The 20,068-nt window shown below is 52.5% G+C and overlaps 1 protein-coding gene across 3 annotated transcripts in view; it reads right to left on the minus strand.

Annotated features, from left to right (window-relative positions):
• Positions 1–20,068, minus strand: part of NPR2 (natriuretic peptide receptor 2) — a 390,456-nt gene that overhangs the window by 18,655 nt on the left and 351,733 nt on the right. For all 3 annotated transcript variants that reach the window (XM_073563313.1, XM_073563312.1, XM_073563311.1), the window contains 2 exons: positions 3,215–3,383; positions 2,989–3,135 (listed from right to left, as the gene is read on the minus strand). In XM_073563313.1, the coding sequence (XP_073419414.1) occupies positions 2,989–3,135; positions 3,215–3,383 (316 nt within the window). The remainder of the gene's footprint in view (positions 1–2,988; positions 3,136–3,214; positions 3,384–20,068) is intronic.

A 20,068-nucleotide genomic window follows, 5' to 3' on the forward strand; every position in this document is an offset into this window, starting at 1 on the left:
GGAGCATTGCCGGTCACATGGGGTGGTATGGAGCATTGCCGGTCACATGGGGTGGTAAGGAGCATTGTTGGTCACATGGGGAGGTAAGGAGCATTGTTGGTCACATGGGGTGGTATGGAGCATTGTTGGTCACATGGGGTGGTATGGAGCATTGTCGGTCACATGGGGAGGTAAGGAGCATTGTCGGTCACATGGGGAGGTAAGGAGCATTGTTGGTCACATGGGGTGGTAAGGAGCATTGTTGGTCACATGGGGTGGTAAGGAGCATTGTTGGTCACATGGGGTGGTATGGAGCATTGTTGGTCACATGGGGTGGTATGGAGCATTGTTGGTCACATGGGGTGGTATGGCGCATTGTTGGTCACATGGGGTGGTAAGGAGCATTGTTGGCCACATGGGGTGGTATGGAGCATTGCCGGTCACATGGGGTGGTATGGAGCATTGTTGGCCACATGGGGTGGTATGGAGCATTGTCGGTCACATGGGGAGGTAAGGAGCATTGTCGGTCACATGGGGAGGTAAGGAGCATTGTTGGTCACATGGGGAGGTAAGGAGCATTGTTGGTCACATGGGGTGGTAAGGAGCATTGTTGGTCACATGGGGTGGTAAGGAGCATTGTTGGTCACATGGGGTGGTATGGAGCATTGTTGGTCACATGGGGTGGTATGGAGCATTGTTGGTCACATGGGGTGGTATGGCGCATTGTTGGTCACATGGGGTGGTATGGAGCATTGTTGGCCACATGGGGTGGTATGGAGCATTGCCGGTCACATGGGGTGGTATGGAGCATTGTTGGCCACATGGGGTGGTATGGAGCATTGCCGGTCACATGGGGTGGTATGGAGCATTGCCGGTCACATGGGGTGGTATGGCGCATTGTTGGTCACATGGGGTGGTATGGAGCATTGTCGGTCACATGGGGAGGTAAGGAGCATTGTTGGTCACATGGGGAGGTAAGGAGCATTGTTGGTCACATGGGGTGGTAAGGAGCATTGTTGGTCACATGGGGTGGTAAGGAGCATTGTTGGTCACATGGGGTGGTATGGAGCATTGTTGGTCACATGGGGTGGTATGGAGCATTGTTGGTCACATGGGGTGGTATGGCGCATTGTTGGTCACATGGGGTGGTATGGAGCATTGTTGGCCACATGGGGTGGTATGGAGCATTGCCGGTCACATGGGGTGGTATGGAGCATTGTTGGCCACATGGGGTGGTATGGAGCATTGCCGGTCACATGGGGTGGTATGGAGCATTGCCGGTCACATGGGGTGGTATGGAGCATTGTTGGCCACATGGGGTGGTATGGAGCATTGTTGGTCACATGGGGTGGTATGGAGCATTGTTGGCCACATGGGGTGGTATGGAGCATTGTTGGTCACATGGGGTGGTATGGAGCATTGCCGGTCACATGGGGTGGTATGGAGCATTGCCGGTCACATGGGGAGGTAAGGAGCATTGTTGGTCACATGGGGTGGTATGGAGCATTGTTGGCCACATGGGGTGGTATGGAGCATTGCTGGTCACATGGGGTGGTATGGAGCATTGTTGGTCACATGGGGTGGTATGGAGCATTGTTGGCCACATGGGGTGGTATGGAGCATTGTTGATCACATGGGGTGGTATGGAGCATTGTCGGTCACATGGGGAGGTAAGGAGCATTGTTGGTCACATGGGGTGGTATGGAGCATTGTTGGCCACATGGGGTGGTATGGAGCATTGCCGGTCACATGGGGAGGTAAGGAGCATTGTTGGTCACATGGGGTGGTATGGAGCATTGCTGGTCACATGGGGAGGTAAGGAGCATTGTTGGTCACATTGGGTGGTATGGAGCATTGTTGATCACATGGGGTGGTATGGAGCATTGCCGGCCACATGGGGTGGTATGGAGCATTGCCGGTCACATGGGGAGGTAAGGAGCATTGTTGGTCACATGGGGTGGTATGGAGCATTGTTGGTCACATGGGGTGGTATGGAGCATTGTTGGTCACATGGGGAGGTAAGGAGCATTGCTGGTCACATGGGGTGGTATGGAGCATTGCCGGTCACATGGGGTGGTATGGAGCATTACTGACCACATGGGGTGGTATGGAGCATTGTTGGTCACATGGGGTGGTATGGAGCATTGCTGGTCACATGGGGAGGTAAGGAGCATTGCTGGTCACATGGGGAGGTAAGGAGCATTGCTGGTCACATGGGGTGGTATGGAGCATTGCCGGTCACATGGGGTGGTATGGAGCATTACTGACCACATGGGGTGGTATGGAGCATTGTTGGTCACATGGGGTGGTATGGAGCATTGCTGGTCACATGGGGAGGTAAGGAGCATTGCTGGTCACATGGGGTGGTATGGAGCATTGCTGGTCACATGGGGTGGTATGGAGCATTGCTGGTCACATGGGGTGGTATGGAGCATTGCTGGTCACATGGGGTGGTATGGAGCATTGTTGGTCACATGGGGTGTCATGCAGCATTGTTGGTCACATGGGGTGGTATGGAGCATTGTTGGTCACATGGGGTGGTATGGAGTATTGTTGGTCACATGGGGTGGTATGGCGCATTGTTGGTCACATGGGGTGGTATGGAGCCTTGTTGGTCACATGGGGTGGTATGGAGCATTGTTGGTCACATGGCGTGGTATGTAGCATTGTTGGTCACATGGAGTGGTATGGAGCATTGTTGGTCACATGGCGTGTTATGGTGCATTGTTGGTCACATGAGGTGGTATGGAGCATTGTTGGTCACATGGGGTGGTATGGAGCATTGTTGGTCACATGGGGTGGTATGGAGCATTGTTGGTCACATGGGGTGGTATGGAGCATTGTTGGTCACATGGGGTGGTATGGAGCATTGTTGGTCACATGGCGTGTTATGGTGCATTGTTGGTCACATGAGGTGGTATGGAGCATTGTTGGTCACATGGGGTGGTATGGAGCATTGTTGGCCACTGCAGCCTGTTCTACCTCTTGCTCTAGCACCCTGTGACTCACTGCGGCAGGATCTGATAGAGCAGGTTTTCGGCTTTGCGCTTCTCCTCCAGGTACGCCTGTGTCCTCTCTTCCACCAGCTTCTCTAGGTTGTTTGCATATTGCTCCATGCGAGACAGTAGATTGTCCAGGATACTGGTGGTGCCCTCCCTGTAACACATGGAAGCAGGAAGGCGTCATGGCCGCGGCGAGCACAGACCCACATGCCCCACACCCAGCACCAGCTCACTTGTTGAATTTGCAGATATATATCTTTATCTGGTTAAAGTCGGGTCTCTCCAGAGGGTCCTCTGCCCAACACCTCTCCATGAGGGTGCCCAGCTCCTGACTGTGGCAGCTACTGTCTACTGAGGGCCGAAAGTATGGCCGCTGCCCATTCTTCACCTTCTGAACAATTTCTGAAAGGAAGCACAGTGCACGTGGTACACGGCTCTGCACGTCACACACACACACGGCTCTGCACGTCACACACACACGGCTCTGCACGTCACACACACACGGCTCTGCAAGTCACACACGGCTCGGCAAGTCACACACAAACACGGCTCTGCACGTCACACACGGCTCTGCACGTCACACACACACGGCTCTGCACGTCATACACGGCTCTGCACGTCACACACACACACGGTTCTGCACGTCACACACGGCTCTGCACGTCACACACGGCTACAGCTCTGCACTTCATATACGGTTCTGCACGTCACACATCACTCTGCATGTCACACACACACGGCTAGGCACGTCACACACGGCTCTGCATGTCACACACACACGGCTCTGCATGTCACACACACACGGCTCTGCATGTCACACACACACGGCTCTGCACGTCACACACGGCTCTGCACGTCACACACGGCTCTGCACGTCACACACGGCTCTGCACGTCACACATCACTCTGCATGTCACACACACACGGCTAGGCACGTCACACACGGCTCTGCATGTCACACACACACGGCTCTGCATGTCACACACACACGGCTCTGCACGTCACACACGGCTCTGCACGTCACACACACACACGGCTCTGCACGTCACACACACACACGGCTCTGCACGTCACACACGGCTCTGCACGTCACACACGGCTCTGCACGTCACACACGGCTCGGCAAGTCACACACGGCTCTGCACGTCACACACGGCTACAGCTCTGCACTTCATATACGGTTCTGCACGTCACACATCACTCTGCATGTCACACACACACGGCTCTGCACGTCACACACACACGGCTCTGCACGTCACACACGGCTCTGCACGTCACACACGGCTCTGCACGTCACACACGGCTCTGCACGTCACACACGGCTCTGCACGTCACACACGGCTCTGCACGTCACACACACACGGCTCTGCACGTCACACACGGCTCTGCACGTCACACACACACGGCTCTGCACGTCACACACACACGGCTCTGCACGTCACACACGGCTCTGCACGTCACACACGGCTCTGCACGTCACACACGGCTCGGCAAGTCACACACGGCTCTGCACGTCACACACGGCTCTGCACGTCACACACGGCTCTGCACGTCACACACACACGGCTCTGCACGTCACACACACACGGCTCTGCACGTCACACACACACGGCTCTGCACGTCACACACACACGGCTCTGCACGTCACACACACGGCTCTGCACGTCACACACACACGGCTCTGCACGTCATACACACTCGTCACGTCACACACACACGGCTCGTCACGTCACACACGGCTCTGCACGTCACACACACACGGCTCTGCACGTCACACACACACGGCTCTGCACGTCACACACGGCTCTGCACGTCACACACGGCTCTGTATATCACATAGCTCTGCACTTCATATACGGCTCTGCATGTCACACACGGCTACAGCTCTGCACTTTATACACGGCTCTGTATATCACATAGCTCTGCACTTCATATACGGCTCTGCACGTCACACACACACACGGCTCTGCACGTCACACACACACACGGCTCTGCACGTCACACACACACGGCTCTGCATGTCACACACACACGGTTCTGCACGTCACACACGGCTCTGCACGTCACACACACACGGCTCTGCACGTCACACACACACGGTTCTGCACGTCACACACGGCTAGGCACGTCATACACGGCTCTGCACGTCACACACACACGGCTCTGCACGTCACACACACACGGTTCTGCACGTCACACACGGCTCTGCACGTCACACACACACGGCTCTGCACGTCACACACACACGGCTCTGCACGTCACACACACACGGCTCTGCACGTCACACACACACGGCTCTGCACGTCACACACGGCTCTGCACGTCACACACACACGGCTCTGCACGTCACACACACACGGTTCTGCACGTCACACACGGCTCTGCAAGTCACACACACACGGCTTTGCACGTCACACACGGCTCTGCATGTCACACACACACGGCTCTGCACGTCACACACACACGGCTCTGCACGTCACACACGGCTCTGCACGTCACACACACACGGTTCTGCACGTCACACACGGCTAGGCACGTCATACACGGCTCTGCACGTCACACACACACACGGCTCTGCACGTCACACACACACGGTTCTGCACGTCACACACGGCTCTGCACGTCACACACACACGGCTTTGCACGTCACACACGGCTCTGCATGTCACACACACATGGCTCTGCACGTCACACACGGCTCTGCACGTCACACACACACGGTTCTGCACGTCACACACGGCTCTGCACGTCACACACACACGGCTCTGCACGTCACACACACACGGCTCTGCACGTCACACACGGCTCTGCACGTCACACACACACGGCTCTGCACGTCACACACACACGGCTCTGCACGTCACACACACACGGTTCTGCACGTCACACACGGCTCTGCAAGTCACACACACGGTTCTGCACGTCACACACGGCTCTGCAAGTCACACACACGGCTCTGCACGTCACACACACACGGTTCTGCACGTCACACACGGCTAGGCACGTCATACACGGCTCTGCACGTCACACACACACGGCTCTGCACATCACACACACACACGGTTCTGCACGTCACACACGGTTCTGCACGTCACACACGGCTCTGCACGTCACACACACACGGCTCTGCACGTCACACACACACGGCTCTGCACGTCACACACACACGGCTCTGCACGTCACACACACACGGCTCTGCACGTCACACACACACGGCTCTGCACGTCACACACGGCTCTGCACGTCACACACACACGGCTCTGCACGTCACACACACACGGCTCTGCACGTCACACACACACGGCTCTGCACGTCACACACGGCTCTGCAAGTCACACACACACGGCTTTGCACGTCACACACGGCTCTGCACGTCACACACACACGGCTCTGCACGTCACACACGGCTCTGCACGTCACACACACACGGCTCTGCACGTCACACACACACGGCTCTGCACGTCACACACACACGGCTCTGCACGTCACACACACACGGCTCTGCACGTCACACACGGCTCTGCACGTCACACACACACGGCTCTGCACGTCACACACACACGGCTCTGCACGTCACACACGGCTCTGCACGTCACACACACACGGTTCTGCACGTCACACACGGCTAGGCACGTCATACACGGCTCTGCACGTCACACACACACACGGCTCTGCACGTCACACACACACGGCTCTGCACGTCACACACACACGGCTCTGCACGTCACACACACACGGCTCTGCACGTCACACACGGCTCTGCACGTCACACACACACGGCTCTGCACGTCACACACACACGGTTCTGCACGGCACACACGGCTCTGCACGTCACACACACACGGCTCTGCACGTCACACACACACGGCTCTGCACGTCACACACACACGGCTCTGCATGTCACACACGGCTACAGCTCTGCACTTCATATACGCTTCTGCACGTCACACATCACTCTGCACGTCACACACACACGGTTCTGCACGTCACACACGGCTCTGCACGTCACACATCACTCTGCATGTCACACACGGCTACAGCTCTGCACTTCATATACGGCTCTGCACGTCACACATCACTCTGCACGTCACACACACACGGCTCTGCATGTCACACACGGCTACAGCTCTGCACTTCATATACGGCTCTGCACGTCACACATCACTCTGCATGTCACACACACACGGCTAGGCACGTCACACACGGCTCTGCATGTCATACACAGCTCTGCACATCATTCATGGCTCTGCACATCATTCACGGCTCTGCACATCATACACGACTGCATGTCATACACGGGTGTTAAAGGCGGTCTTCCACTCGTCACCGGAACAAATACGGATCAAGTTATAGGTCCCACGAAGATCCAGTTTGGTGAAAATTTGTGCTCCTCTTAGCCGATCAAAGAGCTCCGGGATCAGTGGCAATGGGTACTTGTTCTTGACCATATCGTTCAGCCCTCGATAGTCTATGCAGGGACGGAGGGAGCCGTCCTTCTTTTTGACAAAGAAGAATCCTGCTCCTGCGGGTGAGGAGGACTTACGGATGAAACCTCTGACTAGATTCTCTTGGATATACTGCGACATAGCTTGGGTTTCAGCAGTAGATAGCAGGGATATTCTACCCCTGGGTGGGGTACAACCAGGAATGAGGTCAACCGGACAGTTGTATGGTCGATGTGGAGGCATCCTTTTTGTCAAAGACATCTGCGAAAGACCAGTAAGCCGACGGCAGACCTGTAGATGCCGAGGACGGACAGTCAGAATTCATCGGATGGACGGGCAGCAGGCACTTCTTCTGACAGAACGGTCCCCAGCGGAGTATAGCGCCCGACTGCTAGTCCAGGGTTGGCTCATGAGTCCGTAACCAAGGAAGACCAACAAGAAGCCCGTGAGACATAGTCAACTAGACATGGAAGGAGATCTTCTCTCGGTGCAGGGCTCCATTCTGCATCTCAATTTCTTCGGTAATATGGGTAACGGTCTCCTGCAAGAATTTACAATCGACTGAAGCAATCATCCGAGGCGTCTCCAGGGATCTGACAGGAATCCGGTATTTTTTAACCACCTTGAGCCTAATAAAGTTCCCTGCCACGCCTGAGTCTATATAAGCCTCTTCAGAATAATGCTTAGAGTCCAAATTCAACAGAACAGACATGGTCAGGGGAGGAGAGGAATCACGTATACCTAGGGAGGCCTCTCCTACCACTCCTAGGTGGAGAAGTTTCCCAGCTTCTCGGAACAGGAGAGAAGGAGATGGGAGGGACTCCCACAGTAAAAACAGAGTCCTTGTGTGAACCTCTCCTTCTGACGCCGTTCGGCCATCTTGAAACGGTCCATCAGCATAGGCTCAGAAGCAGGGCCTGCAGAAGAAGGAATGGGTCGCGAACGGGGAGGACTGCAAGTAGATGTAGAGAGACGAGGAGATTTCCTCTCTCTGGATGCCTCACGGGTACGCTCTTGGAAGCGCAGGTCAATGCATGCCGCAAGAGACATCAGATCCTCTAAAGTGGTGGGGGTGTCCCGACCCGCCAGTTCGTCTTTAATCCGACCTCACTGGCCACGCCAGAAAGCCCCTACGAGGGCCTCATTGTTCCAAACGAGTTCGGAGGACAAGGTGCGAAAACGGCATATTGTCCTACCGATAGGGTACCCTCATGGAGGTTAAAGAGGGACTCGGTGGTGGAAGCCTGATGACCTGGCTCGTCGAACAACTTGCGGAAGGTATCCAAAAAAGTGGAGAGCTGGGAGACGAGTGGATCATCACGCTCCCAGAGGGGATTCACCCACGCTAACGCCTCCCCCTCTAAGAGGGAAACTACACTGCTCAAAAAAATAAAGGGAAAACTTAAACAACACAATATAACTCCAAATCAATTACACTTCTGTGAAATCACCCTGTCCAGTTATGAAGCAACACGGATTGTGAATCAATTTTTGCTGCTGTTGTCCAAATGGAACAGACAACAGGTAGAAATTAGGAAGACACCCCCTTCCCTTCCAGTGGTTCTGAAGGTGGGGACCACAGACCATTTCTCTTTTCTCATCCATTTTTGCTGTTGCTTTGGTCAATTTTGCATTTTGTCATTGTTCTCATCCTTAGAGGTACTGTACAGTAGTATGAGGCAGTGTCTACAACCCACACAAGTGGCTCAGGTAGTGCAGCTTATCCAGGATGGCACATCAATGCGAGCTGTGGAAAGGTTTGCTGTGTCTGTCAGTGTAGTGTCCAGAAGATGGAGGAGCTACCAGGAGACAGGCCAGTATACCAGATGTTGAGGGGCCGTAGGAGGGTAACAACTCAGCAGCAGGACCGCTACCTCAGCCTTTGTGCAAGGAGGAACAGGAGGAGGACTGCCAAAGCCCTGCAAAATGACCTCCAGCAGGCCACAAATGTGCATGTGTGCACAAACGGTTAGAAACCGACTCCATGGTGGTCTGAGGGCCCGACGTCCACAGATGGTGGTTGTGCTCACAGACCAACACCGTGCAGGACGCTTGGCATTTGCCATAGAACACCAGGATTGGCAAATTCACCACTGGTGCCCTGTGCTCTTCACAGATGAAAGCAGGTTCACACTCAGCACATGTGACAGACGTGAGAGTCTGGAGCTGCCATGGAGAGCGATCTGCTGCCTGCAACATCCTTCAGCGTGACCAGTTTGTTAGTGGGTCAGTAATGGTGTGGGGTGGCATTTCTTTGGAGGGCCGCACAGCACTCCATGTGCTTGCCAGAGGTAGTCTGACTGCCATTAGGTACCAAGATGAGATCCTCAGACTCCTTGTGAGACCATATGCTGGTGCGGTTGGCCCTGGGTTCCTCCTAATGCAGGACAATGCCAGACCTCATGTGGCTGGAGTGTGTCAGCAGTTCCTGCAAGATGAAGACATTGAAGTTATAGATTGGCCCGACTGTTCCCCAGACCTGAATCCGATTGAGCACATCTGGGACATCATGTCTCGCTCCATCAACCAATGTCACGTTGCACCACAGACTGTCCAGGAGTTGACAGATGCTTTAGTCCAGGACTGGGAGGAGATCCCTCAGGAGAACATCCACAACCTCATCAGGAGCATGCCCAGGCAGTGTAGGGAGGTCATACAGGCACGTGGAGGCCACACACAATACTGAGCATCATTTTGACTTGTTTCCACTTTCATTTTGGGGTCTCTCCAAATCCAGGCCATCATTGGTTCAAAAATTTAACTTCCATTGATGATTTTTGTGTGATTATGCTGACAGCACCTTCAACTTTGTAAAGAACAAAGTATTCAATGAGAATATTTCATTCATTCAGATCTAGGATGTGTTATTGAGTGTTCCCTTTATTTTTTTGAGCAGTGTATAAGGGCTATTTTAGCGCTGTAACGGGGTCTACCAAGCTATAGTACCTCTTTCAGTACCACCCCGTGTTTTCGGAGGTCCGCTCTGTGTTGGCTGGAGTCTGAATGAATGACGCTGGCTGGAATTCCTTGGTTACATGGGCGCATATAAAAGATCACTGCTTCTCCATGTATTTCCAGTCTGACAACACTTTACTCACAGGACAGAATATATCACACAGATACAGAGGATCAGCCAATAGAAAAGCGGCAGGCCAGACATGCATTACAAAAGCCGCAGGTGGCCGGAGCCTGCCGATGTTTACTGTGGGAATTACAAAGGTGGGGGGAGGGCGGACAAAAGGAGAATATCGTGTCCCCTCTGCCCAGGGGCGCAGCCTGTGGGCTGATGCATTAGGGACATGTATCTTATATAGAACCTATTATACATACATATAACTGCACAACATATTCTGGGTGCTGAGTGGTTCTGTAGCACGTAACACGGCTCCCCCTTTTCAGCGACGCGATCGGCATACACAGTCTGATCCTCAACGGATCAGTTTGGGGATGACCAAAGTTTATGGGGTTGGTACAAGTTCTGTTTGTTGACTTAGTCCATCGGCGTTACCGTTTTGTTTGCCGGGTCTGTGGTGGATGGTGAAGTCCAGAGGTTGTAGGGCTAAACTCCACCGCAGCAATCTGGCGATGTCTCCGGAGACCCGATTAAGCCAGACTAGGGGATTATGGTCCGTTAGGAGGGAAAACTATCGTCCATACAAATATGGTTGCAACTTCTTGAGTGCCCATACTACCGCCAGGGACTCCTTCTCGATGGCCGCAGAGCTTACTTCACGGGGAAGTAGTTTCCGACTCAGGTAAACTACCGTGTGTTCTTGGCCGTCCGGCCCGACTTGGCTCAGTACTGCCCCCAATCCAAACATAGAGCGTCTGTGTGAACCAGGAAACGTTTCGTTGGATCGGGTGCGGCCAATACAGGGTATTGGTGAGGGCGTCCTTTAGTTGGCGGAAGGCTTCCTGGCGGGGTTGGTTCTTACGGGTCAGATCAGTGAGGGGCTTGGCTACGCTGCTGTAATTGGTAACGAATTTCCTGTAATACCCCGCTGTCCCTAGAAACGCCATGACCTGGGTTTTAGTGCGTGGGATGGGCCATTTGGCTATGGCCTCAATCTTGGCTGGTTCTGGTCGCTGTTTCCCACTTCCCACCCAATGCCCTAAATACTGAACCTCTGCTTTGCCCACGTGACACTTGTTTGGGTTCAGGGTGATTCTGGCCTGGTGGATCCTGTCCAATACTGTCTCTAGGTGATTTAGATGCTCTTCCCATGTCGCACTGTAGATGGCGATGTCATCCAGGTAGGCACAAGCATAGTCCTGGAGACCATCCAGAAGCCGGTCAGCCAGCCTTTGGAAGGTCGCCGGGGCATTCTTCATCCCGAATGGCATAACTCGAAACTGGAATAAGCCGAACGGGGTGACAAATGCCGACTTGGGAATAGCGTCAGGACTAAGGGGAATCTGCCAGTAGCCTTTGCATAGATCGATGGTGGTCAAATACTTTGCCCCCGCCAGCCGGTCTAACAACTCATCCACACGCGGCATGGGGTATGCATCAGTCACTGTTTTCTCATTGAGCTTACGATAGTCTACACAAAACCGTGTAGTCCCATCCTTCTTGGGCACTAACGCTACGGGGGATGCCCAGGGACTGTCTGACTCTTCAATGACCCCTAAATGCAGCATCTCTTGTCGCATCCCCTCTCGTACAGACTCAGGGACGCGGAAGAGGTTTTGTCGCAGAGGGGTCTGATCCTGGGTCTCAACCTTGTGTTGTGCCAGGCGAGTGTACCCCGGTCACTCTGAAAACATCCTCTGTCGCAGCCTCAACAACGCCTCCGCCTGCTGTCTCTCCCGGGGGCCTAGGTCTTCACCCAAGTGTACCTGGTCCCATGTTTTAAACTGAGTCCTTTCCCCTAAGACATCCGGCAAGGGAAGTCCGGCTAAATCCTCTGCTTCAGGTGCACAGATGGCCACTACCTCTTCAGGGTGCTCCCGGTAGGGCTTCAGCATATTCACGTGGAACATGCGGATAACCCTGGGGTCGTCACAATCGGCGACATTATAGGTTGTGTCGGCTATTTTCCCCACTACCTGGTAGGGCCCCTGCCATGCAGCTTGAAACTTATTCTGCTAATTGGGCTCTAACACCAGGACCTTCTGTCCTATTTCCAAAGTGCGCTCTCTGGCACTCCGATCGTACCATACGCGCTGGCGCCGCTGTGTCGCCTGCATGTTCTCACGTACAACCTGGATCAGCTCCTGTAGGCGGTCCCAGAATTCCAGCACATAGGGTACAATAGGTACCCCTTCTGTGAGGTCCTCCCCCTCCCAGTGTTCCAGCACTAAGTCTAGGGGTCCCCTTACCCGTCTCCCATATACCAGCTTGAACGGGGAGAACCCCGTGGATTCTTGGGGCACCTCCCGATAGGCAAACAGGAGGTGTGGCAAGAATTTCTCCCAGTCCCTGTATGTCCTGGTAAAAGTCCCAATGAGCTGTTTTAATGTCCCGTTAAAGCGTTCACACAACCCATTGGTTTGCGGGTGGTACGGGGCGCTTCTAATGGACTTTACGCCGCACAGCTTCCACAGTTGGTTGGTCACCTCTGCTGTAAACTGGGTACCCTGGTCCGAGATAATTTCCCGGGGAAATCTAACCCGTGAGAAAACCTGGAGCAGGGCGGCCGCCACCGTCTCTGCCAGTATGTTAGGTAACGCAACCGCCTCTGGATACCGTGTGACATAATCTACCACTGTCAATATATACCTTTTCCCGGACGGACTGGGTTTGGCTAACGGCCCTATCAGATCGACCGCTACTCGGCTAAATGGTTCCTCCACAATGGGGAGGGGGTGTAATTTGGCCTTGCATCGATCCCCCCTCTTGCCAATGCGCTGACAACTGTCACAGGTCTGGCAGTACTGACGAACATCATAGGTTACCCTGGCCAAAAGAAGTTTTGTGTCAGACGATGCCTGGTGCGACTGACGCCGAAGTGCCTGGCCAAGGGTATGTCATGAGAGATTCGCAGTAACTCCTGCCTATACTTCTTGGGAACTACCAGCTGTTGTTTTATAGTGGGGCTCGTCCCTGTGTGGTGCTGCTCTGAGATCCGGTAGAGGAGTCCCTGCTTCCATACAAACTGTTCCCCTTCCAGTACTCCTCTCCCCTCCTGTGCCTTCCCACGATATCCCTCTAATGAAGGATCCTCAAGTAACTCCTTCTTAAATTCATCTGGGGTGGCCCAAGAAATGTGTCTGGCTATGGTAATACATGCAGGGCTGGGATGTCTTACCTGAGCCTCCTCTGAGTGTGATTCCGCCTCCGCAGCTCGAGCTTGTCTCCGGGTGATCACAGGATAGGTCTCAGCCAGAGGGGCCACCTAGAATGCAGACAACATGGGGCCCCAAGTCATTTCCCAGCAAGACGTCTGCAGGCCAATCCTCCATCAAGCCGACCTCAACAAGGCCATCCCCGACTCCCCAGTTCAGGTGAATCCTGGCAGTGGGTAGTCGATGTATAGCTCCCCCTGCTACACGGACTGCCACTGTCCGGTCCGTCTTCTCTTGGTCCCGGACGAGATGAGGCTTCACAAGGGTCAAAGTTGCCCCAAAATCTCTTAGTCCCTGCATACGTTTCCCATTAACCAACACGACCTGCCGATGCTGTTGTCGATTATCTGCCCGGGCTGGCTGCACGGGGTCTACTTCATGCAGCACTTCCTCCATCTCTTCCACCCCTTGGTTAGTCGTAGCCCTCAATGCCGGGTCAGCATCGCCTTGGTAGCAGTGTACAGCAGCCCGGCTGAAGGTAGCTGTTCATGCCTTTGGCCACTGGGTATGCTGAGTCCGGTTTGGACATTGTCTTTGCAGGTGGCCCAGCTGACGACCGGTGTGGCATTGCGCCCCAGGGGGACTGTGGTAGGCCGGGTTTCTAGCTGGTCCCCCTATAATCTTCGGCGGTTTGGGACCCTCAGGGTACATGGGCGGGCCCCTCGTGACCACCTTTGATCCGGACAACTGCGGCCTCCTGGCATCATGATGTTCATCGGCCAGACGAGCGACTTCCTCAAGAGTCGTTGGCCGCCTGTCCCGAAGCCATTCCTGTGTCTCGGGGTTTAGTCCAATAAAGAATCGTTCTAACAGGAAGAGCTGGAGGACGTCCTCCTTATTGGTTGCTTGGCTCCCTTGTACCCACTGTAGCAGTGACCGCCGTAATTTACAGGCCCATTCAGCGTGGGTATCGGTTACACGTATTATAAGTCCGCGGAACTTTTGGCGGTATGCCTCTGGTGTCAGCGCATACCGGGCCAAGATCACCTCTTTGATCCGCTCATAGTCCATACAGTCCTCATCAGGTACCGTGCGACAGGCGTCCGCTGCCCGGCCTGTCAGCTTGCTGGCCAGAATCTGAACCCGTTCCTCCAGCTTCACTTGATGAAGGGCACACTGCCGCTCAAAGTCCTGCAGAAAGCCATCAATGTCTTCCTCTGCCTCCCCCAACTGTCGGAAGGCATTATACTGGATCTTTTTGTGGCTTACTGTTGAAGGTACCTGGTCGAAGGCCAGAGCTCCCCCTGCTCGCTGGCTCTCCTCTCTCCGCTCTGCCATCTCCATCTTGGCCAGCTCCACTTTGGTCCGCTCTGCCATCTCCATCTTGGCTAGCTCTATCCTGGTCCGCTCGGCCATCTTTTCCTTCAGATCAGTACGCACATCAGCCATCACCTCTCGTATGATCTCTACTGCAGGGTTTAGGCCATAGAACGCCAGTCTGTTCTTTACCTCCCTCTGGAATTCGGTCTCCTCCACATTCACATTGGGGGGCGCTGCACTGTCGTGTTCCATGATGGCTGCTATCAAATCCGCTTTGTTTTGTTGCTGGCGATCAACCCTCGGGCTTCCACCAGATCTTTTAATGTAGTCCTCTTTAACTTCTGGTAGTTATTTTCCATTCATTCCTTTCCTCCTGTAGAAGGGGTATCATATCCCACTGCTGCCACCAGTGTAACGGGGTCTACCAAGCTGGAGTACCTCTTTCAGTACCACCCCGTGTTTTCGGAGGTCCGCTCTGCGTTGGCTGGAGTCTGAATGAATGATGCTGGCTGGAATTCCTTGGTTACATGGGCGCATATAAAAGATCACTGCTTCTCCACTTATTTCCAGTCTGACAACACTTTACTCACAGGACACAGAATATATCACACAGATACAGAGGGCAGGCCAATAGAAAAGCGGCAGGCCAGACATGCATTACAAAAGTCGCAGGTGGCTGGAGCCTGCCGATGTTTACTGTGGGAATTACAAAGGTGGGGGGAGGGCGGACAAAAGGAGAATATCGTGTCCCCTCTGCCCAGGGGCGCAGCCTGTGGGCTGATGCATTAGGGACATGCATCTCACATGGAACCTATTATACATACATATAACTGCCCAACATATTCTGGGTGCTGAGGGGTTTTGTAGCACGTAACAAGCGCGATCGGTGGGGTAGTGCTGCGGCGAAAGCTGAAAATGTAAACGGCATTGGTTCAAAACCCCCGACTCAACTTGGGGTCATCATTATATCGGGGTGGTTTACATAAACGGGGCAATGCGTGCAAGACCGAAGCTTGGGCAGAAACGGATTGAAGAGAAAGGAGCCGGTTATCTACCGACGCCATATAGTTGAGGATATAGGCCTGGGTGTCGCGTAGCTGAGTGAGCTCTTGTTGGAGACTGGCCAACTGTGAAGCATTCCCAGGGTCAGAGGACTGTAAGGCTGACAAACGGGACTCCATGGATTTCAAAAAGGACATAATCCTAGTCTGGTTTTCTCGAAGGAACACCAGTTCCTTTTGGGCAGAGGCCGTGGTACCAGCGGGGTCCATGGCCTGATTATACTGTGGTGGTTCCTGGAGTGGACCCTCTGGGTCGTGGCACCAACCCACCTAGGGCAAGCTGACCTAGTGAGGACCACCCCCTATACAGGGAGTGTCAAGGGCAAGCCCAAGGAGGTGAGATACCATGACTGCTGGAACCAGGTGGCCGGCTCACAGGAGAAACGAAGGAGTGTGTCTGCAGGATGTAACTGGGAGTGTGCAGAAAACAGGAGTGTGCAAAGCATGGACACAGGGGTACGCAAGGTACAGGACAATACAGGGCGAGTGTACGAAGGTACGAAGGGTTCAGAACAATGCAAGGTGTGTACACAGGAGTGCACTAGATACTGGATAGTGCAAAGCGAGTACACAGGAGCACGCATGGCGCGCACTGGTGAGCACGCCTGAGAGTGAGCAAAGCAGGGTGCATTCAAGGGAGCACGCTAGAGCACAGGATTAGGCAGAGCGCGTGCTGGGAAGCACACCAGAGTGTAAGGCAATGCAGGAGGTGTGCCAAGAAGCACGACAGGACACAGAGCAGAGTATAGGAATGGAGCATGTGCTAGGATGCATGATAAGGCAAAGTACAGGAGCGGAGCACGAGGCAGAGTACAGGTACGGGGCACAAGGCAGAGTACAGGCAGGGAGCACAAGGCAGAGGACCCGAGTACAGTGCGCAGCCGAGCAAGGACAAAACAGACCAAGCCAGGAAGAACAACAACAATCAGGCACCTCCCACAGGAAGAGGTAGCCTGATATAGCACATGAGCAATTGGACTTCCGGGTCAGGTCCTCCAGGACCATAGAGAGGACAAGTATGTAGAAACTTAGCACTCAACTTAAGTATAAACAAGCCGAATTTATTGTAGTATGAAGGAAAACGTTTCGGTCAATAAATGACCTTCTTCAGTTACGTGTATATGCTAGATATCTTGCAATAGGATATACACCTGTTGTGAGTTCATTTTCCCCTTCACCATTGAGGTCTGATGAACTCCCTCTTCTGGTGAAGGAAGGTAGTGAGGCTGATTACAAAGCACCTGAGCAGAATGATGATGACTGGGTGACTGGGATTGCTGACTGGATATAAGGCAGCCGACGCCCTTCTGCCTTGCGGGTGATTACTCTGAGGGATTCTTGGAGACCAGTCTGATTCCTGCTCCTCAAAAGCTAAGTTTTCTGCTCTACTTTTTGCATTTGTGTTTTGGTTTTGTTTTGCCTTGTTTTTCTGGATTTCTGCCTTTCCCTGCTGGGTGAGCTGAATTCCTTTTTGCTCTGTCTTCAGATAATACCTGAGTACTGATATAGTCTTTTTGAAGCCTAGTGTCTCCCTATCAGTCTGTTGGCTCTTGTTTTTGAGAGGGTTTTGGCAGATTGCAGACAGCAGCTTTTCTGTTCTGTCCTATTTAGTTAGCTTGGGCCCCATCATTTGCTCAGCCTATCTTTCTATCTATCTGTGTGAGTGTTTTTTCATCTTGCTTCACCGTCATTATATGTTGGGGGCTGCCTATTGCTTTGGGGTCTGCTCTGGGGCAGTTTAGATTTCCCTTTCTGTCTTTAGGCTATGTAGTTCTCCGGCTGTGATCGAGGGGTCTAGGGCACCGTAGGAACCCCCCACGGCTACTGCTAGTTGTTGTTGTTAGGTTCAGGGGTCTGCAATCCGATAGCTGCCAACTTCTCTGGTGTTCTGGACTTAGCTAGTATTTCTGTTTTTGCCTCCTACGGTGACTCAGTCATAACATACACCTATTGAATAGCTTGATGTGCTCAGTCTTGGGACATATTGTCCTCAGGCTTGGCTGGTAAACTTGATTAGAAATGAAGCAGACCCTGCATCTTGAGGCACGTATGCCCCTGCTTCACTTCTAATCAAGTTTACCAGCCAAGCCTGAGGACAATATGTCCCAAGACTGAGCACATCAAGCTATTCAATAGGTGTATATCCTATTGCAAGATATCTAGCATATACACGTAACTGAAGAAGGTCATTTATTGACCGAAACATTTTCTGTTATGAGCTCATTCTCTCCTTCACCTTTTGATGTCCGATGAACTCCCTCTGCTGGTGAAAGGAGGTAGTGAAATTGATTTGGATGGGAAAAACCTGTCATCTGAACAGGTGGAGTGTGATTGGACATCTGAAATCTCTGAGTGAATATAAGGCCGCCGACGCCCTGCTGGGTTGCTGGTGTTCCTCTCTGCTCTGAGCTCTGGCCTCCAGTTTAGTCCTGTCTACTAAAGCTAAGTTTTTGCTCTGCTATTGTTCCATCAGATTTTGTCTGATTTACTTAGTGTTTGTGTTCAGCCAGCCCTGGTTGGGACTGGCTGAACTCCATTTTTGTCTCTGATCAGTTGATCTCTTTGCTCTGTTTTCAGAATATACCCGAGTGCTGATATAGTGATTTTGAAGTCTAGTGACTTCAGGGCCTTTTCTATCAGATGTGTTGGACATTATTTTTGGCAGGGTTTTTGCGTGATTGCAGACAGTTGCTTTTCTTTCCTGTCCTATCTAGTTAGTGAGGGCCCCATCGTTTGCTCAGCCTTGTCTTTCTGCCTGTGTTTGTGTTTTCATCTGTTTTCATCGTCAATACATGTTGGGGGCTGTCTGTTGCTTTGGGATCTGCTCTGGGGCAGTTTAGATTTCCCCTTTCTTTCTTTAGGTTTATTTAGTTCTCCGGCTGTGAACGAGGTGTCTAGGACCACCGTAGGAACACCCCACGGCTACTGTTAGTTGTTGTGAATAGGATCAGGGGTCTGCAATCTGCTAGCTACTAACCTCTCCGGTTTTCTGGACTTAGCTTGTATTTTTGTTTTTTCCTCCTCCGGAGACTCATTCATAACAGAATCACCAGCCATACCGCAGATTCTAGGGTACTCAATAGCAGGAAAGAATTGTTAAAAAAAAAAAAAAAAGCGTCAGAATTATTATTTTTTTTTATGTATATTTTTTCCTCTTTTTCTCTGGGGGCGCAGGAGGAATTTTCTTAATGGAGATTAAGCAATTGTCTGATCGTGTGGAGCAGCTAGCTGCTGAAGTGAGGGGAATTTCCACCTATCTTGCTCATTCACATGCTGCTGAACCAAAGATTCCTACTCATGATGTGTTTTTTTGGAGATCGGTCTAAATTTTTGAATTTTAAGAATAATTGTAAATTATTTCTTGCCTTGAAGCCTAACTCATCGGGGACCTCTGCGCAGCAGGTTAAAATTGTCATCTCTTTGCTGCGCGGCGATCCCCAGAATTAGGCGTTTTCTTTGACACCCGATGATCATATTCTAACTAATGTAGACGCATTTTTTCAAGCCTTGGGGTTGTTGTATGATGAACCGAATGCTATTGATCAATCTGAGAAAGCCCTGTTGGCATTGAGCAAGGGTCAGGATTCTGCAGAGTTATACTGTCAAAAATTCAGAAAGTGGGCGGTCCTTACTACCTGGAATGATGATGCCTTGGCAGCTCTCTTTCGGAAGGGTTTGTCAGAAACCGTAAAAGATACTATGGTGGGATTTCCTGTTCCCTCTGGTCTTGACGATTCTATGTCATTAGCCATTCAGGTTGATCGGCGTTTACGTGAACGTAAAAGTACACGAGAAATGTTGCCACCTGTTGAACAAATGTCTGAACCTATGCAATGTGATGGGGTTTTGTCTAGGGCGCAACGTCGGGAGTTTAGAAAGCGTAATAAGCTGTGTTTCTTCTGTGGTGATGCCTCTCATATGATTTCTGTCTGCCCTAAACGAGAGAAACGTTTTGCACACACATTTGCTGTGGGTGGTGTTGAACCTAAGTTTCTTCTGGCAATTACTCTGATCTGCTCCCTGTCCACATTTT

This window comes from Dendrobates tinctorius, unplaced genomic scaffold (assembly GCF_039654945.1).
Source record: "Dendrobates tinctorius isolate UK_male_01 unplaced genomic scaffold, ASM3965494v1 ptg000386l, whole genome shotgun sequence".
In the NCBI taxonomy this organism is placed as follows: domain Eukaryota; kingdom Metazoa; phylum Chordata; class Amphibia; order Anura; family Dendrobatidae; genus Dendrobates; species Dendrobates tinctorius.